We start from the raw sequence: 27,075 nt of genomic DNA, 5'->3' as shown, positions 1-27,075 counted from the left end.
TTGCTCCTGCCAGAAATGCTGCTCTGCTCAGGACAGGGGTGTCTGGCATTTGCTACAGGGCACTCTCTTGGCTGGTCACCCTGTGGCAGGGCCATCGCCTGCCTCAGGCCCCAACGCCTTAGGCAGTGAGCAAAAGGTCTGTGTAGCTAAAAGCCACCTTTTCTCCTCGTCCTTTGGTTTTTACAGATGTGAGAGTTCAAACCATGTAGTATCACAAAACTGTTCTTGGCAAACAACAGCAGCATCTGCCCCTATGTCTTTCCAGGGTAACGTGAATCCCCACAACCCCACCATCATCTTTCTTGGATTTTCTTGGTAAAACATAAAAAATGATGGAAGAGATACATCCCTTGGCCTTGTACAAGGTACACCTTGTGATGAGCTGTCACAGCTAGCTGTCTTTTATGCAGATAAAGGCTTGGTTTCTCTTCAAGAGTTTTTACTACAAATACTTGCAAGATACAGCATGAAGCAGGCACTGTTAGGATAAAACTAATACTCTCCTAACGTGCATAGCTAAAACAGGTAGGACAAACCACTGCCTAAAAATACCTATTTCAGCACTGACAATAGAGAGGGTCAGGAAAAGCTGCCTTGCACTAGATGGCTGGCAGCCCCATGTGCCAAGTTGCTGCTACAGGCAGTGACCGCCACCGCTGTCCCCAGGAGCCCACCCTGGTCTCCCCATCAGGCTGAGATGCTGCTAATTGTGCAGCTTCTCCAAGCAGGAGCCCCTTGGCCCCCTCTTGGGGAGCTCCCAGTGATTGGAGGGTACTGTGCAGGGATGCACCGAGCCTCTTGCAGGACGCAGCCTCTCTGGGATATGGCTGAGAGCACCATCTGTGTCCCACTTGCCTTCTAGGAAAAGGCAGGTCTTACTGCTACCTGCTTCCCTGGGTAGGAGGGACACACAAGCTGTTTTTCTCACTGTATAGCTGGGATCCAGAAGCCCCAGCATGTAAGGCTACCCAATAAAAATTCCTCACCAGGCCTAAGGCTCTTTCCCATGCACATTGTTACAAAATACTATTTAGTTAATTTTCACATCCAATTCATATAAATAATGGGAGAAATCAAAACTGGTGCTATTCTGTCTTCATTAATGCTGTTGTCTGACTCCACATTGGAGACTTTCATCTGTCCTCAATTTGATGCCTGGTAGAAACATTTTTCCTGTGGACATTTGTGTTCATTTGACGTTAATTATAACCTTTAAGCATTAACAAAAAAAAAATCCCCTGGCAACAGCCTCTATGCACAAAGAGAGTGTGACGGACCATGGTGTTGGTTTTTGCATAACACATCTCCTCAAGACCTGGGAGAGACAATTCCAACTGAATCACAGCTACAGGTTTATTGCAATCACCTTGCTAGGAAATATCAAGTTAGAATCAATAACAAACAACAACAAAAAAATTCTTTTCTATGGAACTGGCACACCCCGGCACGAGCAGAAGCATTGCACTCAGTGGTACCATTCAATGGCATTAATTCTCTGCACTCATTGTAGCTCTTCCAACACATCCCGTGATGGGAGAACACAGCCAAAATAAAAGTCACAATGTTTTTAAAGCGCCCAGTGGCAGGGGCCAAGCAGGCCATGTCGTGAAATGCAAGTATCAAATGGCAAACAATTTAGATGCAAGTCTACGTGTGGTTTTCCGTATCTCAGCAAAGAGGTCAACTGTGCCAACCGACAGTGCCCAGCTCGCTAACAGCTCAAGGTAACACCTCTGTCCCAGCATGTCAGCTGGCAGATGGAGCAGCACAGATGAGATGCAAAGACTGCTCCTGGAGGGCTCTCCCTGCTCAGCCCTGCCGCACTGCCCCAGGGGCTGAGCTCTGCAGACGGCCTCGGCCCAGGGAAAAGCTTTCCTTTGCTAAATGGTCAATATGGCACGGGTCTGAAACACCAGAGAGGGGTAGAGCATGACAACGCTGGAAGTTTTCACAGCTCCTGACCCACAGATACACCTGGGTTTGTTGATCCCCCCAGCCTGCTGGATTGCAAGCGGTCTCTCGCACACATGCTGCCTCCACTCAGACCCTAAATACCACAGCAGGCTTTCCAGAAACACAGGATCAGTGTCTGCTTGCCGTAAGGGACACGTGCCTCGCAGCGAGTCCTAGCCAACCTCAAATGCAGTTTGCAAACCTGAGCCAGTCTCATGGAGTTGGTGTTTTGGGTTTACTCTGATGACAATTCTTCCACTCTGCACTCAATCACTTCCAAAATGTTTTGGTTGATCTAACAAGGGGGTACCCTGCCATGTCATCAGTTGCCCGTTGCTGTACACCTCTGAACTGTTTTCTTGGCCAATGCATCAAAAACCTCAGAATAACTCTGTTTCCAAACCACAGTCTAATGACAGTCCTGAAACAGTGTTGCCACCCTCCCACTCAGGAGCTGGGACAAGGTACCACTTGCCTTGGTGAGGCAGTGAGCACCGGGAGGCTGGGACGGGCCTCAGCAGGAATCAACGGACCAGTTTGCGTGGGCACACAGCTACTTACAGACAAGATACTGGTGAAACATAGTCACAGCATTAGCAGGTGAAATTACAGTTTGGCTTTGGTGGGAGCTGAGCCCACCCACGCTGCGGTTGGTCTGAGCCTCCTAAAACCGGCCACACCAGGTGGTCTCTGAGTGAGCAGCCCCACAGCAAGCTGCCGCCAGCCCAGGGCAGCCCCACACATCCCAGAGAAGGCTCCCTGCGGCCCTGGGCTGGGTGCCCACCAATCCTGCACAAAAGCATCGCACAAATAAATTCCTTCTCACTGCTTGGACTCCATAAAAACTAGAGACCACCGAGAAGCACAAAGGAAAGGAGCAAACCAGATGTCCTCCGGTGCCGAGGGGGAGCTCGTGGTGCGGCTCAGCTGTAGCTGTGCTGCCCTGGCTTTGCAAACACCTTGTGCGGGAAGGCTGCTGCAAACCAGCAGAGCGCAGCTGAGTTGGGGCCCGTGAATCCTAAAGGCAAAGGCAGGAAAGACAGTACACCAACACCAGCAAGCAATGGACTTGCCAGTATCAGTATGTTCTTCAATACTTTGTTTCTGCCTCTCCAGCACACTCCTTCATTTTTCACTTTGGGAGAACCCAGCTATGAACCCAGCAGCGACCGATACTTTGGCCTAATTTGCTTTGCGCAGGAGGGAGCAGCAGCGCCGCTCGCCCTCTCCCCTGCGCGTGGCATGCTAATGCTGCAACCACAAAGCTGCAAAACTCCTGCTGCGCTTTGCTGCCAGTACCCTTCTCCATCCATCAGCATCATAAATAATCATAGCAGCTCCTGCTGTCTGAATCATAATTTGTATCTCGTTTCTAATTGTATTATGTGTAGCTGGTCCACCAGACCCTATCTGAGGAAGCATACAAATAATTAATCTGTATTCCTCCATTCTCCCCATACGTGCTTCCAGATGAGCCAGATTAATACCGGTCTTTGTCTATTTCTAATCTCATCTCTATCCTGTATACCTAGTACCTTATTTAGCTGCATTTTCAGCTGCTATCTGAAATTAATGCTTCACCTGGCATATTCAATCTCTTCCCATATTCTAAACTCTTGATTAAATACACTTCAGAGACTGAGGATGAACTATAGGCATTTAGTCAGGTTGACTTTGAGAACTTTGGGTCAAAAAAGATCATCAGTTTTGTCTTAGAAAAAATAACACCTGATACATTACAGCAAGCAGAAATATCTATGATGCTCTCGGTGGTACATTACATCACTGAAGCACAGCAATTTTGTGATTTTGCATGCCAGCGACAAATGAAGTTGTTTAATGAGATGTCACTTAAAACCAATTGACACCTGCAGCCAGAAACTGTGCCGAACAGCACTCCTATCCACCGGGCCACAGCAACAAGCTGCTCACATCCAGCGCCACCAGTGCCGCAGCCCCAGCTGCCACGAACCTGCCCAGCTCCAGGAGGGCTCCGGTGGTGGGAATGCCGCTAGGGCTCCCATCCCCTGAGGGTTTCTCCCACTGCCACCCTGCAGCCACACTAATGCATGGGTCAGGGATGGGACCAACCGCCATGGCCACCGTGCCCCCTGCCCTCGCCAAGGACTGCGCGAACTTCTCCTGGTGGAAACCAACCCCACCAGTTGCCAACCTGCTCCCTGCCCAAGCGGCCCTTCGCTGCCACTGCAGGGAGGGTGATGGCTCCTCCTGGGGGCTCTCAGCCAGCACTCACCCACACAGACCCCTACAACCCGGCATCCCTCCCCACACGCAACATGCTGCTCTCCATGCTCGCTTACTTTTTGGCCTCAAGTATCACATTTGCTTCCCAACCTTACTAAATTCATGTCTTAATAAATGAATGAGTCCCTGCTGTGCAGTTTAACAGGGAAAATACTTCTAACACCACCGATAACTCAAACTTGCCTTTGCAATCATTCATTCTTCTTCCAGTTTCCAGAGTAGGGTGGTGTGGACTGTGCAGAGCAAACAGCTGTCAAATGTAACACTGCCTCCTGCTCGTGCATTGTCTGCCGAGATTTTGATTTCTGCACATTTTCCTGAAATTACTCCATGAATATTTTCTGCAAAAGCAATTTATTCATAAACTGTTTCAATTAATCAAAGAGAGTAGAAAATCCTCATTTAAAACGTGACCTGTTTGATCAGGGGCATGTCCACACAGTACTCTCTGTTGCAGAAGAACAGCTGGTGGGGCAGCATGCACATCACATTTCTGGCCTGGTCACTCACATCTCGGTTACTGAACTCACATGTTCCTCAACACTATTTTTAAAAGGAAACATTTTTTTCAGGGACCTGGTGTGGAAAGCAAATGCAAGACTGCTCAGCCTGAGTCTGTGCAAAGGCAACCTGAAGGGACCGAGCCAGAAGAGTCTCAAACAGCACTCACGCTTCGGACCTGGGAAATGTATCCCAGCAGTACTCACCAGCTGCCTGGGGAAACTTACCGCCTCGTGCTTGGTGTGGCAATTTGGAGACAATTTTACAGGTACAATATTATGGAAACCTTTAGATTTTCATGCCTGCCCAGGGAGGTGAGAGGGGCTGACAAGGGAAGGTGTTTGGGTGCCTGGCGTTTGCTCCGTTCCCAAGTGCACATTCACTGTGCCCAGATGTTTTCGTCCTTCACAATGACCCTTCCCCTGCTAAGCACTGCACTTTACAAGAAGTAAATCTCAGATTTATTGAACACGTACATCATCTACTGTTGCTGCAATATGAGCCAGGGCCACCACGCTCAGTCCCACAGCAAGCAACGGAAGCAAGAAGAGATTGCTCCTGTGACCCCCCTCACCTTTTTGTTTTCTGAAGCTTCCTGAGTTAGTCCCCTGCGTGAGGCTGCTGTCTATCGCTACAGGAGTGGGATGGAGGCCAAGGAGGCTACGACCTTATGTTTTAGTCTGAACAGAGAGATGGAAGAAATGGATTATTCTACAGGAAAGCTCTCTCCTGGCACAGAATTATTTGATAACCATCTACTTTGGGAGATGAATCTTGGAAGGAGGACCATGCAAAACTCTGTGTTTGCACTGGGAAGCTGCATTATCCCTTTAAAAACAAGGAGTAAAATGCAAGAAAAATGATACAGAAAGCAGCAGAACAGCATGGCGCTTTAACTCGTGCTGAGCTCAGGAGAGGGAGGGGGAAGGGGTCAGTCCTGCTGGTCATGCTAGCACATGAAATTTGGTAAAAACTATTCCTGCTGATTTAAGACTAATCAGGTCTGTGAACAGCTGGACTAATTCAGCCTCTTCCCGTGCCTCATGGCTGGATTCCTTCATGTACTTAAGAAGCAAAACCCAAGTGAAACCTCTGCATCCACCTTTCTCTCATGGGCCCCGGTGCCTAACACACTGGTAGAGGTCACGCTGCAGCCTCATGCCCCAGGGGAGGTTTTACTGGGGCCTCTTTGAGCCGCCCGTCCTGGCTTTGCTTGGGAAGTCTGCAGGAACTTAACACCTTTGAGGTGGCTGCCCCTCTGCCAAGCATGACCAAAGGTGCAGTTTGGTAGGGGCCAGGCACACAAGCACATGGACAACATATCCCTGAGCACTGGAGGAACCGGAGCAGGTCACGGCTCAGCCCTCCTCGCATGTGCTGGCTCACATGCACTTACCAGCAGTGGAAGGACTTGGCAGACACTGGTGTTACGGGACAGCCCAAACACAGTGCCTGGATGTTCTCCTGAGAGCACCAGCACACTCAAAGGGGTTTCAGAAATGTGTAACCTAATCTGTGCCTGGGAAGGAAAACATCATCAGTCTTATCTTACGGATGAGAGAATGACACAGGGAAAATAAATACTGTAAAGATGTAGGACTCGGTGGCAGAGCTGGAACGAGAACTGAGGTAGATTCACTCTTGCACTCCCTCTGGCAGACACCACCCCACGCCACTCCCTGAGAGCTTCTCTGATTTCGAGTTTCTAAAACACACTGTGAACAACTGCAAATACCTGTAACCCTTTCCTGACACCACTTCCCCAGAAGTGATATAGATAATATCCACCCATTCAGGTGGGACATCAGGCAAATCGTACCAGCACAGGGCCCAGAGAAGGTTGTTGTGCCACTGGAAGAAGCCAGGCATGTCATGAAACACTTGCTGAAAAGGCTAGGCAGTCAGTCCCCTGTGTGTTGTTGCTGTTGATGCTGGATATGATTTCTCCATGTGTTCTCCTTCAAGGCTGAATTTTTATTAGGCTGACTGCCACTTTATCATCCACTTCTACTCCCAGTGACTTCAAAGGGGCAGAGAGGAAGGTGCGATGAGCTTTTGCTGCCAGCCCTCTCTTCGTGCAGGAGGAAGGCTGGAGCTGCTCCAGCTGCGGGCGCCAGCACCAGGCACGGTCCCAGCTGCCTGGGGCAATCCAGGGTGCCCGAGGTTTTCTACTCCCTGTATTTTGGCAAAGCAAGCCACGCAGCATGACCTTGGCACAGGAGACGACATGAATGCTAAACAAGGCATGAAAGGTGTGTGTGTGCATGCTATGGGATTTCTGTCCAGCCGCTATCTTCTGGTTCTGCAAATACATACAGAGCAAGAGCTATGTGGTACCCCTTTCCATGTGCACACAGAAAGCAAGTCCTTCTCTATGTAATTTTATGTTAATTTGTTTATAACATCAGAGAATGAAGGAGGACTAGAGGTATTTTGCCAGCAGTTCCTGTACAGACATTAGGATAGCCTTTTAAATTGAGAAAACCAAGCTATTTCTAGGTTTAAATGAAGCACCAAGAGGCAAGCCACTCACCCTTCCTGACACAACCTCTCCCTTCTGAGAGAGGTGCTTTCCAAAGGCTGATCCTTCACAAATGGTGGTGCTAGGTTAACAGTTTCCATCCTCCCTAACTGTAAATACTGAAGGCCAAGTGCTGTTTTTCATATAAACGTAACCCATGATGAAATCAGGAAGGTAACCCAGGAGGGCAAAACATGAACATGCACACTTACACCATTGATCTGGGCTTTCTGCCTTGCCTGAAACACAAAAGACACCCCTCTCCAGACCTCAGTGAAGGCTGAATACCCACTCATAATCTAATGGAGAGATAAACAGAGGATTTAGGGCTGGATCTGAACACATATGGCAAGTTCTACTGAAATGGTATTTAAGGCATCTGAGTTACAACCTTTGCAATAATACAGGTCCTGTTAGAGCAGGACCTTCTCTCAAGCAACTTACCCACTCTAACCCACATTTATCCAAGTTTCACAGGTTACTTTCTGTATTAAATCACTTTAAAAACATGGGTCAAAGTTGTTTCATAGCTTTACTCTCTCAGTAATGTGCAACATGAACATAATAGTGTTATTGAGAAGTCAAAAATAACTTAACACAATAGCTATATAAGATTCTCCAATGGTCAAACTTTCAGCAATTACTTTTTGTTAAGTTCAGAAAATTAGCATATTTGTTAATCAAATTAATTTAAAAAGTAGCTTTTCAAAATAAAAGCAATGCTTTAAATAAATATAGTCTTTTTTATAACCATAAAACACTTAGTCCTGTTAAAGGTAACACAAATACTACACTCAAGCACAGTACTTAAACGATTGAAATGAACGTTGTGAGCGTACATGAGCTGGACACTGGGAGGGACGAGGATGCATTTCTTCGTGACATTCTCCGTTTCCTTTCTACAGCAGCACAAAGAGGCATCCAATTCTCAGAACTACCCTAAACACATGACACATGTCAGGATATTTGCAACTGCTGCACAAAAATGCTGGTACCCTGTTTTTTTTCCCCAAGCTATTTCTCTACACTACATCTGTAGCAGTTCTGCAGCCTTGCTTCAAATTTCTAGCACAGCATGATTCTTAACCACAACAACGTAAGGCCAGATCCTGCTTGCTTCATCCAACTGGCTTCAACATCTAAGCAGAAGGCGGTAAGCAAGATCTGACCTCTCACACCTCTTGCAGTAAAGCTCACAGTATGTGAAATCTGTAAAACCTTCCTTCCAATACTGGCACCACTGGGTGTTTCAGAATGGCCTGAAGCTCACCTTCAGAGTTCATGATCACCAAAGGATATTCACAGCTCTCCTCCTAACTACAGGGCTGACTAGCTATGTTCATTACTACACAAGTTAATGCCTACCAGCAACGACTGTAACTGTCCCGCAGATCTACAAGGTAGCAATGATTTACTGGAATGAAATAAATCAGCTAGTTCTTATGTTAGTACGTGCTAACTGGGTGTATCCTGAAGAGCTGTTTGCTAAAATTCAATGAAATATACACCTCAAATCTAATCATAATCTATCCAGCAACTCTGACCATTTAATATCTTGTTTACTTGGCTTGAATTGTTCATTAAAAATCACGTTCAGGATCTGCAGCAAACCACTGGTTTTGCCCTCACAAAAACAGCTGTCGGTGACATTTGTTGTTGTATTTTCTTTGTTTGTTTAAACAGCGTAACAGTAATGTAACCTGTAAGTTAAATGATAAAAGCTGGAGAGTAAAATAAAGCACAAAACTGATACAAGTACTTTCTATTTGTTTTGATCTTCAGAATGAACAGGCCTATTCAAAGATGACAAAGGAATAAATTAGCAAATGGCTAATGTAATGCATGAAAGGGCGTCTACAGGATTTGCATGTGCGCACACACACACACACGCACTTGCATACAGACAGCTTGGCTTCATTAGAAATCTCACTACCAGAGTTTAACTTAGATAAATTAACTGCATAAAATACTGACACTGTGAAGATTTTAATACTATGAACACCCTGTAGAGGGCATTCCTGTGTGAATTTTTAAATGCTTTAAAAAAATAGTTTAGAGTTATTGAAATCTGTGACAAATGTGACAGCTCTGCCTCCCCTCACAGCCTCCCGTTCTCATCTCCGGCATCCTTCTCCTGTATTGCCTCCAGGCACCGTTTTGACTTGGCATCCGCATGCCCACTTCCAGTTTTGCTCAGTCCGCACGACAGGCACGCCAGCTGGATCTGCTTCATGTTCTCCAGGGCTTCGTTCTTGGCGTTCTTCAGGAGATCTCCTTGGCCCTGAGGATGCAGACAGACACGCAGGAGACAGTCAGGGATCGCACACATCGCTCAGGACCGAAAGCGGCAATACTGCTCTCGTGTGTCTGCCATACCGTTCGGTGCCATGGAACAGGTCCAAGGTCCTGTCTCAAATCCCCTCTGCCGCCCGTGAACGCCAGCCTCTGGGGAAGGGACTGAAGCCCCTTCTGCAGCCTGGCACCCAGCTCAGTGAGGAAGGCAGCAGCTAGCACAGTGGGACAGGCACCAGACTCCCTCCACTTCCAAGTCACCCCCGGGAGGTAATTTGGGCCTGGCCTTCAGGAGCCCGCAGGGGAAGGCATTTGCTCTTTCACAGTCAACAGTGAGCGCCTGCCAGGGACGAGGCAGCAATGGCACACGGTAACCCCCTCCCTGTGCCACTGCTCCGTCCTTGCGCCCTGGCATCAGATCCCACGTGGCAATGGCTGTGTGTCCCCAGCCAGGGGTCCCTTATGAGCTGCGAGACCCTGGTTACCCACCCCTCCTTGCACCTGGATTTGCTACCCAGCCTCAGGCCCTCCTTTAGCGGAGGTAGGCCAAGCTGCGCGCCTGTATGAAACATAACAACCTGTATAGCGCTACAGTGAATCCACCTGAACCATTTTGTTCGGGACCTTCGAGCAGGCGAATAGGAATGAAAGACTTCATGAGCAAATGCCTGCTTCTGTATCTTCTCAGAGTGCGTAAAGGTGAGGCGACTAACAGGATGTCAGTCCAATTTGTAACTATCAGGAAAAACGTGTTACATGAAATTTGTATTAAGAAGTTGGTGTTCAGAAATGCCAAAATGAATATTTATGCAATATTGATATCTCAAGTGCTGCAAAGTGACAAGATTCTGGTGCTAGAGGATACAAATAAATAAAAGCCTGGAGATGCATCTGGTTATTAACATTCAGTATCACTAAGAACTTGAGCTGCTCTTCTCCAAATGTCACCCAAAGTACAGCTTAAAATACACCACCCACTGCAGCTGGTTATACACATATTCAGAAGGAATACCTCCGCTTACTGAAATGTCACATTCGCATCCCTGCAACCTAACCTGACCTCCTGCAAACCACAGATGCTTTGCGGGGTCTCTGAGGAGACAATAGATGTTACAGCAGGAACAGCAGGACCTGGGGCACACTGGAGGGGCAACTGATCACCGACCCTCCTTCGGTTTTCAGAACAAACCAGTTGTGTTGGACGAGTCACGGCACAACACCTTCCAGCAGTGGGAGCATCTCTCTGCTCTCCCTTTCCCCAGAGCTAAGCGGAAGGATTTATCCCACATTGATGAGCACAGTTCCCTTTTCACCAGCGCCTGGCACCGGACTTGCACCGCCTGAGCCCATGTAAACAATGTTCACAACGAAGAAACAATGGTGGCTTGCACGTCCCACTACACTGGTAAACACCACGTGGGAAAGCATGTCATCCAGGGATGGCAGCCCGCGCCTGAGAACGTGATTGCTTCATCTCCTGGTGACATGAATTTGTCCCTGCTGAACAATGCAAATAGCTACCCAGATGCTGGGAATCCAACTCAGTGCTAGAATAACAAAAAATACTGGGACTGCATGAGTGGCTCTGTGCTATTTGGTATGAAGCACATTTGAAGAGATTTGTATCTCGGCAGCATGACAGTTACGGGAATAAACGGACAAGTAGCTTGGGATCCAGCAAACAGACATGGTTTGAAAAACAAAACAATCACACAGAACATATTTCACATAGCGGTGATCTTGCTTTTAGGACAGAGGTTGAGCTTATGGTTAAAGACAGTAGGCAGGAATCCAGGAGCCCCGTAGCTGCCTCGAGCACATCGTATGCCCCCGTCTCCCTCCCTGTCTGCAAATGGCACAGGAATCATGCCGGTGCTGTAGTGACAGGGACAAGACACTGCAGCATAAGCAAAGAGATCCAACAGCAGTATCATTAATAACGTGATAATGTTATCAAAAAGGGTGGTAGATTCTTCAATACACAAATGCAGTTTTAAACAGTTTGGTTTTAGGATGAAATAGACCCTGCTGCAGTGGGGCTGCTGCTGTTTCTTATCATACACATGGGGCTGAAGACACCAAAGGCTGCACCAACAAGCAGACAAAATTGGTGTGATGATGCTTTGCAGCCTTAACCTCTCTAAGTCAAAACCTGGCACTATGTATTCTTGCACAAGAACACAAAAATCCCCCTAGCACAAGAAGCAACTCAAAGTAGACAGCCCTACAGCACCAAGAACAACTAAGCCCCAAACCCGGGAGAGCCAGTGCAACAGAGAGGTAAAATGATGATGATGAAGCTCCAGTACCCTGAAACACCTGGTGTCCCCTTAGTTGGGTTGTCTGTGGCAAGACTGCTAGAAGTCTGTCCTCTGCTGTGGCATGGCCAGCTTCTCCCCGGGCAGTGGGAGCACTCACCCACACCGTGCACAGAGGAGGATTTCCCGTCATGCAGCAGCACAAGACGGATACAGCTCCATAAGCTGACACAAAAAGAGCTTCAGCTCAGTCCATGTCGCCTTCTTTCTATCTCCTCTTCCTTCTCAGGGTAAGGGCAAAGCATGGAAATCTTTCTCAGGGTGGCCCACAAACTGCGTCTTTGCCTAGCGACTCTCTGAGACACTCATTTAAGGGAAGCTACTTGGGATTTGACACACCCCCGCTCGGAGGACGACAGCCTGAGTCCGCCCTGCCGAGACTTGTATCTGAATTCCCCGGAAGCCAAGGGACTTCACACCCCGTGTGACAGTGCTGAGCCACCCGCTCTCCCTTATGCATATTCTGATTTCACATTTAACTAACCAGGCATTTCAGATTACAGATTTCGTCTGAGGCAATGCACAACATGTCTTCAGGTTCCAAGAAGAAAAACACTCCTCCTGAGCATACTTCCAATATTTTGAAGACATTCTTATTTTACAGTGATCTAAAAACAGAAATGGACTTATCAAAATAGTAAAATTCCATTCATGTACAGAGCAATTGATTTATGTCTTAGTCTCCTTGTATTTTTTATTTTTAAACAGCTGGTTCATTTGAGCAAGCTGAAGGAGCAAAAATGATTTTGAATCATCTGTCACAAGAAAATTAATGACAAACCAGACCCCTCTGACAGAGCTGTCATAATTCTAGAGGCGCGGTAAAAAAAATAATCTGTGGGCATGCTCTGTTTGAAAAGCCATCTGTCTGCTTTGAAAAACTGGCTGTGAGCATAATCCACTTAAGAAAAATGTCAGCAAAATTGTGTCAACACCGTAACGAACTAAATACTGGATAGAAGCTGGAGTAAACTTTAAAAGTACGATTGCATTGAAACAACCCTCATAAATCAGTCATTGTGATCATCTCCGTGCGCAGAACAATCCTCTTTGCCCTTACAAACAAAGCATCGCTCTTCCAGACAAAGAAAGATCACAATGGTCCACTTCGGCATCTATCCATCTATCTCCCTTCTGCTATTGATATCACCAACTTTCCTGAAAATAAATACTTGTGAGAAAGGTTAAACTCAGCATTTGGCAGGACACTAAATTAAGCCAGAAGAGATTAATCGAGTATTCTACTTGAAAAACTGATCAAGGGGGCTGTTTTTATTTAGAGTTAGGGAATATTAAATGTCAGGTTTCATACACCTAACTACAACTAACCGTGGAGCCTCAGCATGAATTAACATTACAGTACAAATAATGCAGCTTGTCAAGCAGCTGTAAGATTATAAGCCTTTACCTTGACAGGTTAATACTACTTAGAAAACAGGGAAAATCCGACATGGCTTTAAATATTGCTCAGTTTCAGTGACAACCCATGAAAGGCTTTAAGAAGCATAAGTAGTTCTAGACAGACACTGGCAATGGCCACAGATGGGATGAATTCTGTATGTTGTTTTTTATAATTTAATTTTTTTGCCAAACAAAACTCCTAAGTTTTTATGAGTCAAGACGACAGCTCATTAGATCCAACAACAACCCAGACTCTGAGGTTGCGGAAACAAGAGAAGAAGGTGAGTTAGGTAAGTGGCACCATTTTGTGTTCGACTCCACAGTATTTTTTTTTTTTTTTTTTTACACATTGCATGTATATTTCTACATAAATATATATATATGGGCATACATATGTACGTTAATAACTACTATTTCAATTCCTATGCTTTCTAGGAAACACCCTGCAACATGTAGGTCATGAGGCACGGCTAGTTCTGGGCACCCACCAGGACTGGGCACGCCGGCTATCGCACAGGCAGGACCCAAAGCCCCCGTGTTGGCAGCTGCCTGCACCAGCATCAGGGGGTTGCAGGAGGACCCTGAAGGCCACCACTCGGCCCATGCAGAAGTGAACTGCACTGCCAGGTTACCCCACACGAGTATCTTGCTTTACTACTGGCAAAGTGGAAAATCACGTGTTAAGCAATAGGGCCTTCCCGGCATTCAAAACTGGCCATGTTTTCAGGGAGGCTGAAACAGTGGCTGCAAAGACCGTTTTGTAATCTGCTGCTTGCTAAAGCAGACGGTTGCTTATCTCCTGGCAGACACGTTCTCTGACAGCACATTATGGGAGCTTTCCTCTGCGCTCCTCAAGGGCTGAGTAAACAAACAATAAATAACAGAGGTCTTACCACCCATGCCACATCACACTCATGATATTACTGTTATTTTTTAACTTTTTCTCAAAGAAACAAGCTCTTACATTATTATTTAATCACAAAGTAAAAACTCCAGAGGCCGCCGGTGGTTGGCTGAAAAAGCCAGACACGGCCAAATAAAACAACCACAAGCACTGCATCACTCCACATTTCAGAGGTAACACGCGTAAGGTAATGGCACCGATAGTCTGTGCCAAGGGACTCGGAAAGCAGAAATGCTGGAGAGCTGCTGTGATATTGGGATACTCTGTGTGGAGGCGGCATTTACCACAAGGGGTGCATTTTCAATGTGTCATAGCGTGACTTAAATTGTGTTTAATATTAATAAGGAAGCACACAATTAAATGATCACACATGGCTTTGAAAATGTAATCCTGAGGAGGAAATCATCAATGAAATGATTAGACTGCTATGTTAAACTTATTACAAAAGCAGATATTTTTTCATGCCTCCTTCAAAGTTAAATGTGGGAACAATTGATATGAATTTGATTATGATCCATCCACATTTCAGAACAGAGTACTCCAAAACCCACAGTGTATTTCTGTATCAATGCAGACTTTAAAACCCTACCCTTTTCCTTATTACTGCATACAGTTTGTCAAAAGCTTTGCTTTATTCTCTGTGATAGAGATCATAGTGTACATGTTAGCATGAAAAATTACTGTACACAAAGATTTTACACAAAGCGTATAATCGCTTCTCACACACTGAAAAATAAAGGATTGCAAAAATGAGTCACCCCATAGGAAAAACACGGGCCAAATGTTACTTGCTAATTTATTTTAAACCCTTGCATAGCAGAAATTCACTTCCTGTCAGGAAAATAAAAAGGCCACGAATATAAAAGGTGGCACGTAAATGGCACTCCTTGTGCTACTGGTGTATCATTTAAGGTCTGAGTTTTGGGGGTAGCTCGCCACACACCCAGTGCTGAACCAAATGCAAGAACTTGTTTCTACCTGGCTGAAACCAGCAACAGTTTTGCCACTGAGTGAATCTGGCAATCCCACCAAGTCCTCACTGGGGCCTGAGTCACTGAGTTTCTCAGTATTTGCTAGCAATTTCAGATGTCAAACTGAGCTTCTCATTTTGGTGTATCAGCATATTACTGACAGCCAGAGACCTTCTCTCCCATTTCCCAAAGCAGGGTCTAGCAAAAATTTGCAAGAAGGAAACAGAGCTGAGAATCAATTATATCACACAGAGAACAGATCTGAGATGTATGAAAAAGAAAACATCCACCCAGGGAAAGGCGGTCACCATCATATGAAGTGTTAAATCTCTATAAGCAAGAGCAGGAAACAGAAACTATTGTGGAATAGATTGTCATGTGCAGCTTTGACACAAGGTTATGTGATAAAAACAAGGTGAACATGAGTTTTTAGATGAGTGTTAAAATTGAATCAAAGGTTGTGCCAAGCAATGAGGTCAGAATCTCTAGGGCTGATCTGCACAACGCATCGTAGCCATCAGCTGGGACACCTAGGACAGCAAGGATGAGGAAGAAGACAGAGAGGAGGAGGAGGAGGAATTGTTAACAGGAACAATCACCCAGTATTTCTGCATCTAACCTAGATTACGCCTCACTTCATCATTTCTCTGTTTATTTCATGAACAAGCTGTATGGATGCTGGCTCCAGGCTTTCCTGCCTGTCTCTCATTACACAGGGGGCTGAGCAGGTTCAGAGCAAAAAGAAACTCAAGCTCATTTCATAGAATCATAGAATAGAATCATAGAATCATTTCGGTTGGAAAAGACCTTCAAGATCATCGAGTCCAACCATTAACCATGCCCCCTAAACCATGTTCTGAAGTACCCTGTCCACTCGCTTTTTTAATATCTCCAGGGATGGTGACTCAACCACTTCCCTGGGCAGCCCATTCCAATGTTTGACAACCCTCTCAGTAAAAAAATTTTTCCTAATATCTAACCTAAATCTCCCTTGCCTCAACTTGAGGCCATTTCCTCTTGTCCTAAAAAAATTTCCCCAGGAAAGACACCAGGAGCGCAGAACCGACCTTGGCTGCACTGTATTTCCCAACTGTTTTACTACTTACGCAGGGAAAAAAATCCTGTTCGCACCTGGTTTTTGCACGAGTCTCAGAAATGAAACCACACCTGCAAGCAACACTGGCAGCCTTGAGGGCACTCACCAACTTGCCAAGATGCACAGCCCTACGGTGATACATCCCAGCCAGCAGCCTCCTGCCAGCAAGGACCTACCTTAAGGACAACTGCTGAGTGAAGAGCTAAGGTGTAACCACCTCTGCAAATACCATTTACAAAGCACAGTCTCTTTTCCAGTGTAGTCAGTTTTAAGAGCAAGAGAACAACCCCAGCATTACCCCAGGTGGTTGGTAAAATTCACATGGCAACTCCAAAGCAACCTGGCCACGGGCCCCCTGTGCAAAAGCAGAAGGGGCTCTCCGCAGTTCAAGGGAAAGCGGGCAGGAATCTGGATTACGGCTCCTCCACAGAGCCCATTCAGCCCTGGCTTGCCTGGAGCATCCAGCAGGTTCCGGTATATTAGTCCAGTCCTCTGCAAGGCACAGATCTCTGCAACCATAGTAGGTGTTCAGATACCATAGCAAAGGGACACAGAAGTAGTTAATAAAAATGAATAAATAAATGATAATAAATAGAACAAATAAATAATGAAGTGAAGTAAAGTAAGATTCAGAATGGCCCTAACTTGTAATACAAATCAAATCTTAACCTCACTCATGGCTCTAGTGTGATTTCTCATCGCGACCACAGGCTGGACAACTCCGTTAACACACCCAATGGTTTACCTGCAGATGGGTACTCTGAAAGACGTAGACCTGCTCGAGCGGGTCCAGAGGTGGGCTACAAAGCTGATGAGGGGGCTGGAGCACCTCCCCTGTGAGGACAGGCTGAGACACTTGAGCTTGTTTAACCTGGAGAAAGGAAGGCTCTGGCGAGACCTTACAGCAGCCTGCCAGTACTTAAAGGGGGCCTACAGGAAAGATGGGGAGGGACTCTTTTATCAGGGAGTGTAGTGGTAGGACGAGGGGTAATGGTTTTGCTAAAATTTTAAGTGTGGTGTGTTAAGAACAATATCCAGGTTACCAGAAAAACAGTTCCACCTGATTTTAACTACTTATATTTAAACTCCCAAACTAGACCAATCTGCCAGTCGTTCATTATTAGGGTGTCCCCCACAAACCCCAAAACTTTTAAACTGATTTCATTTGCCATTTAGGTCTCACCCCAAAAGTCTGCATTGGAGAGGATGATTAAACAGGGATCTACAGAGGTGTTTTGCATTAGCCTGGTTATTTTTCTAGGAGGCTAGTGACAGTTCATTGCCCAGCCAAGCAGTCAATCCCAGAGCACAAGGCAGTAACGTGAGCGGTTGGGAAAAGGGAACGCTGGCTGCCTCTGCCGGTGTGGCACTCCCTTGAAAAACACCTGTGGCATTTTTCACCTTCTTTCCCAGCTGCTGGAAAGGTGCAGTGAAAATCTAAGTGGCTGTGCTGGATATCGAGAGACAGGCCCCTCAGCACCACACTGGGCGAGGCTCCCCGGTTTACTACAAAACCGCTAGCCCACCTCTTGTATATTCCCAAATCGTGTGACACAGCCGAACCCAGACCTTGAGGGCAGTCTGGGAGGTGGAAATGAACAAAACACTCCTGTCATACAAGGAGAACCTCAAAAACATCATGCAACTAGCAAAGAAGCAAATACTTAGAAAACCTTCTGGTTCTGGCTGCTGGCCTTGCCAGTGTGAGTATATCACTGCCTTGTACAGCCATGGCAACTTAGGAAAGAGGGTCTGTAGTTGTAATTTTCTTACAGGATTTGCCTAATGAAATAAAGGCGAAGGACATAGATGGCCAGCTTGTTCTCTGAAACAGTCAAGTGTCCTCCCAAACCCTACTGGCCCTAGACCAAAGCCTGAGAAGGAATTAACGTCAAGCATTTGCTTGAATACCCGAGTGGCAAAAGCACTCATGCTATAGCGTTCCCTATTGATCTTTAAACAGAGCTCTCCACTGAAATCCATGGGCTCTTGCAAATCAATTGCACTGTATGGCTACTAATCTATTCCTTCAAGCAGGCATTTTACATGCAAAAAGAGTGGGCTTTTATTTTCATTTTTTAAAAAAATGCCTCTTGCTTGTCTCTCATCTGGGCATTTAAATTAAATTACCTTATATCAGGCTGTCAAAAGCAATGAATGTGAACATCCACTGTCTATAACTGCGTTGCAGCAGGAATTTGCTTTCAGAAATAATGCCATTAATTTGATGTTAGCCATGTGCTGAGCAGTTCAGCTGTTTGTGTGTCTCTCGGGCACTACATCTAGCAGACAGTTTGCAAGCACAGCCACAAATGTACGGACTCTCACTGTCAACCCCTCCACGCTAGGAGTCTGCCTTTTTTCTCGTGGTATGTTTGAAATCAAAGGGTTGGATGGGAGCCCAGGAGTGCACAATCAATACTAAGAAAACCCCACATCATTGAAGAATTTGGGGCACTATTTATTTTTGATACACAGCCATGAGATGGAAATCAAAGCTGTATGTCCAGGCATTTATTTCTTAGTCCTCCTTTGGTCACAAAACCCAATTCCCCACATGTACCAGCACCAGCTGGTAACTCCAGTAAAGTCCAGAGAGTCCCAGAAAAACAAAACAAGGGGAAGAAAAATGAGGTAGAAAGTGCAGAATTTTCTTGCATTTCATTTTTCTGAGTAAAAGGACCAGCTGCAGCAGAAGATATGTTTTGCAGCTAACAAAACACCTGTGCAACGCAACCCCAGAGCGTAACACTTGGCTGGGAATAGCTGGCACCTCCCTGCTCCCTGGTGCCCTCTGCGGTGACTCACAGCCGCCCAGGCTGCAAGCCACAGAGTTAATGTCAAAATCATGTCCTTCATCACCAAGTGTTGACAGCAAAATGACCCTTCAATTCCAATTTTCAATGGAAAGGGTGTACTGACCATCTCTGAGCTGATTCTGTTTTGACTGAAGACAACAGGCACCTGTGCTGGTTTGGGGGGTTTTTTGGGGGGGGGAGGAGTGTTAGAGGAGGTGTAGCACAAACACTTACTGCTCTCTTTAGACTACTGCTTAGGACAACAGCTAAAAAAAAATACCTGCAGCTGTGCTTAATGCTAACTGAAATAATCTAATTAAGATGAAATGAAATTACGCCAGCCAGGGCACAGCATTTCTGGACAGGTAACAGAGCATACTCATGCTTTGCTTGTTCCTGCGCACAGCTCCTTACGCTTTGCTTGACTCTGAGTCTGGCACAAACACTAATTTCTTAGCAACTATACAGTTTGCAAATCCTCCTGCTCCAGTAGTGGCTGGCAAACATCACCAGCTGACTGGGACACAGGAATCTGCAGAAGCCACCTGAGCTCCCTGTTCCTGCTCCACCGGAACGGACATGACACCCCTCTGGTTTGGCTGCTCTCCTCCCTTCATGCAAGGTGCTGTGGGCAGTCAGTTTCTAACCTCTTCACAAACAGCACAGACCACAAAAAACTTTATGCTGAAGCAGAAAGCTTTATGCTGAGACCTTTGAATCGATGGGCTGAGGCCAACTGTATGAAGTTCAACAAGGCCAAGTGCCGGGTCCTGCACTTGGGTCACAGCAACCCCATGCAGCGCTACAGGCTTGGAGAAGGAAGAGTGGCTGGAAAGCTGCCCGGCAGAGAAAGACCTGGGGGTGCTGGTTGACAGCCGGCTGAATATGAGCCAGCAGTGTGCCCAGGTGGCCAAGAAGGCCAACGGCATCCTGGCCTGTATCAGAAAGAGTGTGGCCAGCAGGAACAGGGAGGTGGTTGTTCCCCTGTACTCGGCACTGGTGAGGCTGCACCTCGAGTACTGTGTTCAGTTTTGGGCCCCTCACCACAGGAAAGACATTGAGGTGCTGGAGTGTGTCCAGAGAAGGGCAACCAAGTTGGTGAGGGGCCTGGAGCACAAGTTTTATGAGGAGCGGCTGAGGGATCTGGGGCTGTTTAGTCTAGAAAAGAGGAGGCTGAGGGGAGACCTTATCGCTCTCTACAACTACCTGAAAGGGGGTTGTAGTGAGGTGGGTGCTGGTCTCTTCTGTCAGGTGGCTGGAGATAGGACGAGAGGAAATGGCCTCAAGTTGCGGCAAGGGAGATTTAGGTTAGGTATTAGGAAAAATTTCTTTACTGAGAGGGTTGTCAAACATTGGAATAGGCTGCCCAGGGAAGTGGTTGAGTCACCATCCCTGGAGGTATTCAAAAAGCGTGTAGACGGGGTACTCCATAACATGGTTTAGTGGGCATGGATGATGGTTGGACTCGATGACCTTGAAGGTCTTTTCCAACCTAAATGATTCTATGACTCTATGATTCAAAACTCCAAATCACATGGAAGGTTAAGTGAAGAAAGAAAAAAATAACACAAAATGTTATCTAACTGCTAGGAGGGAACAGGTTTTTAGAAGATTCCTAAGCAGATGCTCTGATCCACCTTGTCCCTGTCAGCTGGGACATCCCTGTCCATGGACCAGCCCTGTCATTCTGGTCCCCTGCAGTCAAAGGCAGATTTGCTGCTGAGACTGGCCAGTGAGCTTGGTAAAAGCAGAGCTGAGCCACCTTCTCTGTTCATGTTCCCCCAGCCAGAGGTCAAAGGTGCTCCTGTGGGCACAGTGGCCATGGGCCCCACGTGCTAACAGGACTTGTTTCCCTTGGGAGAATCCCAGCCTCACCTTCCCAGCGCAGATGTGAAACCAAGTTCAAACAGGAGCTGGTATGGTTATTTTTGTAAGCAGCACACTGACCCAGCAGAAAGAGAGCTACCAAAACAAAGTGGCTGGGAGGGGAGAAGAAAATCAGGAGGGGTCAGAAACAGGCATGGCTGGATGTGAGAACCCTCTGTGAAGGATGGGAACAGAGTCACAAAGCAAACTGAGTGAGCCAGGCACAAAAATAAGTGGTGCAGGATAGGGACTGTAGTATGCATTTACACATTAATTGCCCCAAAACGTCAACGAGGGAAACTGAACAAGCATAATTTCTAACCCATTATGATGCCATGCCACAGAAAATAAGAGGCTTTTCAGCAAAATTGAACTCAGTTTTTAAGCCTGATACACAGGGCTGTAGTAATACCTCCACAGTTATGACCACCGAGCCACCCTCTGAAGGAAACTGCCCTTTTCCTGATGCTGCTGGCAGCCTCCAGTCTCAGCCCATTCATCCCAGACTGCTAAATTAGGCCCCTCAGGCTGAGCTGTGCAACTCCCACCACATTTGTCACTGTTTGAAAAGGTAAAAAAAATTTTGGGGTGCTTTTCAGTGCCTTCATGTGGCTCACTTCCTCCCCACTGCTAGGTACACCAGCATTGCCAGGTCACTGGTGTGATGGAGCAGGAGCCCAGGCGACACCAAGTGAGAACACACAGAGCACTTAAATTGCAATTATCGTCACTCCCTGCTCTGTCAATTCAGAGTAATCACAGCATATCAGCAAGGCTCCGCTTGCCAATATGGGACCTACGACTGATCCATAACACAGAGGATGTTGGAGAAAAAAGCTACTATATGGCCTTTTTAACTTACTCCTCCAAGTCTGACTGTTGTGTCTTTTTAGTCCGCTCTCTCACACACATAGCCTGTCTGAGATAAGCAATGCCATCTTTTTGTGATCTAAAAATAAACAGCAGCTACCACAGCAACGGAATCTCTGGTTTTGTCTCAGCTTTTCTCCCCAAATGGATCCCACCTGTACCTGGGGAAATGACCCATAAGAAACGGTCCTTTAGCTCCTGCAGGTTTGTCACCTTGCACTTGATTTCATCTGACTCGGGTAAAAGACGACTGTAGCTGTCAAGGATACAACATACAAGATCGCAGTTTCCCAATCTGTTGTTCATACAGTAAAGCTTACTTCCACCCACAAGCACTTGGGCCTCTGATTTCTCTGATTTCCCTAGCTCCTGTGCAAGTTTTTGGGAATGCCTGCCACATTTAGGGCTTATAGGATCTATCAGGGTTGCTGGGGAAGAGTAACTGCAAAGCAAATGCCTGGTCTCACTGAACACCTACAACTTTCACTTAATGCAGTTTTTAACTTTTGACTAACTGTCCAAGCCCTCCCTACAGATTCATATTGCCAATAATCATATATGTTAACACAGAAGTCTTTACTCCGCAGCCCTCTACTGCTGGTGGCTCCAGACTACAAAAGTGAATCAATACCACCAATGAGTTAAAAAGCATTTTACTTTAACCACAGCCCTCAGAATATGTTAGCCATGTGGATGAACATTTTCTATTTTCAACGTCGGGAGGCAGTAATGGAAGCTGGACTGGCACAGTGAAACAGGGAAGGTCATGCCAGCAAATCGCTGCCTGCTGGATTCACATTTCAGCTCCCCTGACTCCTGTACTCATGCAAGTGCAGAAGTCAAAGGTCCTGGCTAGCAATGGTATTATGCATATCCTGACACATGGAGAGAGGATTCCTATCTATGCTAAGGAGGGAGAGGGGGAAGACTCAGCATTCATACAGAGACAGGCTAACCCCTAGCTTCAGCAAAGCACAAAGGCCAGGTATCACTCGGTTATAAAGTACGTTACTGGATTAGACTGAGGCCACTGACAGTGCCAGGGAAAACCCAACCACCATCTCAGCAACGGCAAAGGAGGAAGTTTCAATGGAGCAACTGGCAGCTTTCATCGACTCCTAAGCTCCCCCAGGGAATTAGCTTAAATTAGACACCCGTTCCCCCCCAGGGAGCTGGGTTTTGTAGATGCTGGCATGTAAGTCACATAACAAAAGGGGCAGTCAACTTCCCATCATTTATAAGAGCTGGGAAACTGTATGTGATCCGCTGACAGTAGCTGTAATGAGCTCAAAATATACCCCAAAGGTAATTTTTAGAAGACGTTAAACCTCTTGGCACACACCAAAGCTTACATTCAAATGTAACCGTTTCAGGCTAGCACCAGTTTACAGCTCCCAGAGAACGGCACAATTCAGATTTAACAATAAGCGAATGCTGGAGAAAAAACAATGTACAAGTGATTCTCTCTTAATGTTCCCGCCATGTACAAATCAGTACCCCAGCCTCTCCCTGATACTCAACAGCCCTACACAAATTCAGAAAAAATGACTGTGGGTGAAGGCTTCAGGCAGCAACTCCCTCTTACTCTGTCCCGCATGGACCACCTAGAAATGGAGCCCTTCACTCAGACACATGCTCCCTTGTACAATGTACCCATGTCTAAATGAACCAGGGAATGTAACAGTGTAGGAATATGTCTGCTCTGGGTAAAAATTCTCCCAAATCCTGAGGGTTACCCTGACTCAGGAAGGGCGCTATGCTGACACACACGAGCTCCACGTTTGGAGGAAAACAAAGGGAGTTTTGTCTACCTGTATTTTGTTAGCCCTGAAGCACACAGCTCCGCCAGATCTTTACCAGGACACAAGACGCTGATTCACAATGGCATTCGACAGTTTAAAACACAAGGAAGACAAAACACCCTGGCAGGCACCATCAGTGTCATCTCTACGTGGGCCAGAAGAGGCAACATGGGCTAGCCGGTGAGGGATAAGATGAGCACAGCAAAAGCACATTCTAGTTTATAAAGTGAATTTTCTAAATAACGGAGTTTAAAATACAAATGAAATTATTTCAAAAGGTAATGTGTCTTTTCAATAATAAATAACCATGCAACTGAATCTCTCTTCTCATTTATTATTTAAGGGACATCAGGGATCCTCCAAGTTGCATAAAGAGACAACTAGAGTTTTCTAAGCAATAGTCAGTCCCCGAGTCCAAGAAAAAACATCCATTTTGTGTGTCTCGGCACATGAGAAAGACCGCGCTGCTTAACTGACCACCCTGAAACAACATCAGTAGTGAATGTAAGGGAGCAAAGGAAAAGACCACCGACGTCTTCAGTGCCATGAATAATCATCCAGGCAAGGCACCATGGGACACTGCCAACCCAGGACGGAAAAGGTCTCTCCGAGCCCCTCACTAGTGCCAGGGGTTGGGGCAGGAGCACTGCCTAGAAAGGCTCACACCCCTCCAGCACACTGCCTTGCTTCAGCTGCGTGTGGTAGGGCTGCCAGCTTGGCTTGGCTTGCAACGTAATCTTTAACACCTTACAGAGGCAGCTGCTAATTTTCTTTCTTTCTTTGTTAGTACAGCCATTGACAGATAAAAGCAAGAAATGTGTGAATTTCTGCTGAAACTTATACTTACATTACAGCCCTTTTAATTCCTCTGAATGAGGTCATGTTATCAGATTGGCACAAACAAGATTCCCAACTTCTATGTCTTCCAGGTTGTGTTAATTAACTCCACCGCCGTGTACGGCGGTCTTTGATATCCATGTCTCTGATGAAAATGTCACCATTGCGGGGGGGGGGGGTGGTGGCAGAAGTTGCTGGAGTTCCTACACCACTTGCAGTTGCTGCCTTCACTGTCTCCTCCTCCAAGGCACAGGAAATGACAGTGACCCAGTTTTTACACTCAAGCGATCCTCCTTTAGTGGGGAACCATGTACAAAGATTATTCCATTCAGTCATCTTTCTGTCCCCCTGTCCCGCCCCAGTACTATCCATCTTCCAGCTCAGTTCTGCTCAGGCACACATAAGTGCAGCAGTAGCTCCTTTTCCTCAAAAGATGAGCGCCTTCAAGGAACTTGTAATCCTGCCTGCTGATTTTTCTAATAACCTCCTCATAGGTGATAATCTTGTTACTGCTCAAAGCAGCATTCAGAGAGCAAACTCTCTTTGTTTTTGCACATTATTACTTGAACGTTATGAATTACTTTTCCAGTTGCATAGTCTTTGTACCAGATGACCTACACCCCCAAGAGAAGCTGGCCTTCACACCAAGGTGCTAAAATCCCTGCCAGGTTGGTAGAGAAGACAGATGACAGCAGCGCAGCTGGGGCTCAGGCTGTGATGAGGTCTGCCCCACCAGCGGGAGCACAGGAGTGCCACATCCCACACAGCTAGCCCAGGGTGAAGTCGGCACAAATACAGAGCAATAAACTCATGCGAACAGGTAGAGACAGCTTTAGAGTCAGGAGAAGTTTAGTCCAGATTAAGGGTGAGGGAGAAGCAGACGCATGGGTAACACAAAGAGCGTGGTGGTTCTCCCACTGCTTCAGTATGATTTAGATGATGCACAGCACTGGGGTGATGCAGAGGGAAGGGGGAGTTGAGGCTGGGGAGAAGAGGCAGGAAAGATGGAGACAACAGTGAGGCACAGGGGGGTAACTGAGGCAGGACAGCCAACCAAGAAGAGGGCTTCACTGAGCAGCCAGCCTACACAAGGAGAGAGATAGGCATCTATTTTGGCAGACTAGCGCTATTTAACCATCTTGACAAGCCTCCATTTGTGAAGCAACACTAAAATTGGTTTTCTACGCACAGCACCTCTGCGTACCAACCCTCTGCCGGGCTTGAAGCCCGCACCACTGAGGTGGCCTTGGCACAAGGGGCACCAGGCACAGCAACCTCACGTGCTCCTGGCCCTGTCTGCCACCACCATTGCCGCAACGTGATGCACCTTGTCTCGTGTGCACGGCCAGCGGCTCGGCATCAGATCCATGACTTTTGACAATTTGTCACATCACTCAAAATAAAAGGCACATCACAAGATTGCTTGCCATCTATCTCTGGCTTGTTTTAGTCAAATACAAGGACAATCTTTGTTAGCTACATGGATGGTAGGATTGAGTGCACCCTCAGCAAGTTTGCTGACAACACCAAGCTGTGTGGTGCGGTCAACACACTGGAGGGAAGGGATGCCATCCAGAGAGGCCTTGACAGGCTTGAGAGGTGGGACCACGCAAACATCATGAAGTTCAACAAAGCCAAGTGCAAGGTCCTGCACATGGGTCGGGGCAATCCCAAGCACAAATACAGGCTAGACGATGAGTGGATTGAGAACAGCCCTGTGGAGAAGGACTTGGGGGTATTAGTCGATGAAAAACACACCAGCAATGTGTGCTCGCAGCCCAGAAAACCAACCATATCCTGGGCTGCATCAAAAGAAGTGTGACCAGCAGGTCAAGGGAAGTGATTCTCCCCCTCTACTCTGCTCTCGTGAGACCCCACCTGGAGTACCGTGTTCAGCTCTGGGGCCCCCAACATAAGAAGGGCATGGACCTGTTGGAGCGAGTCCCGAGGAGGGCCACAAAGAAGATCAGGGGGCTAGAGTACCTCCCCTATGAGGACAGGCTGAGAGAGTTGGTGGTGTTCAGCCTGGAGAAGAGAAGGCTCTGGGGAGACCTTATAGCGGCCTTCCAGTACTTAAAGGGGGCCTACAGGAAAGATGAGGAGGGACTCTTTATCAGGGAGTGTAGTGATAGGATGAGGGGCAATGGCTTTAAACTGAAAGAGGGTAGATTTAGATTAGATATTAGGAAGAAATTCTTCACTGTGAGGATGGTGAGGCACTGGAACAGGTTGCCCAGAGAGGTTGTGGATGCCCCCTCCCTGGAAGTGTTCAAGGCCAGGTTGGATGGGGCTTTGAGCAACCTGCTCTAGTGGAAGGTGTCCCTGCCCATGGCAGGGGGGTTGGAACTAGATGATCTTTAAGGTCCCTTCCAACCCAAACCATTCTATGAATGGTTTTCATTCTATGAAAACGGGCAAAGACAAGATACCACTCAAGGCTTTTCATACCTTCTTCCACTTCTCTAATCTGTTCTTTTTGTCCCAAAGTTACTGTTGTTCCACATATATATTTGATGGCTTGTCTCACCTCCTATGTAATACATGCATGTGTGTTTGCACACGTACACACCCACCCCACTGGAATTGAAGGAATAATATTTACATCTGAAATGCATAACTTTGTATTGCAGTCCCCCTCCCCCCCCCCCCCCCCCAAATGGTTTACACCAAAGGAGGCAGC

The 27,075-nt window shown here is 46.8% G+C and overlaps 1 protein-coding gene across 4 annotated transcripts in view; it reads right to left on the bottom strand.

Moving 5' to 3' along the window:
• Window positions 1-27,075, bottom strand: part of PLCL1 (phospholipase C like 1 (inactive)) — a 256,807-nt gene that overhangs the window by 35,449 nt on the left and 194,283 nt on the right. Inside the window, exon 6 of one of the 4 annotated variants that reach the window (XM_052792548.1) lies at window positions 7,754-9,521. The exons of the other annotated variants lie outside the window; for them this stretch is intronic. Within the exon in view, the coding sequence (XP_052648508.1) occupies window positions 9,339-9,521 (183 nt within the window). The 3' untranslated portion in view covers window positions 7,754-9,338. Of the gene's footprint in view, window positions 1-7,753; window positions 9,522-27,075 lie in introns of those variants that run through there. 4 annotated transcript variants of the gene reach the window in all.

Source organism: Harpia harpyja, chromosome 7 (genome assembly GCF_026419915.1).
Source record: "Harpia harpyja isolate bHarHar1 chromosome 7, bHarHar1 primary haplotype, whole genome shotgun sequence".
NCBI classification, from domain to species: Eukaryota; Metazoa; Chordata; class Aves; order Accipitriformes; family Accipitridae; genus Harpia; species Harpia harpyja.
This window is presented reverse-complemented; position numbering and strand designations above follow the sequence as displayed.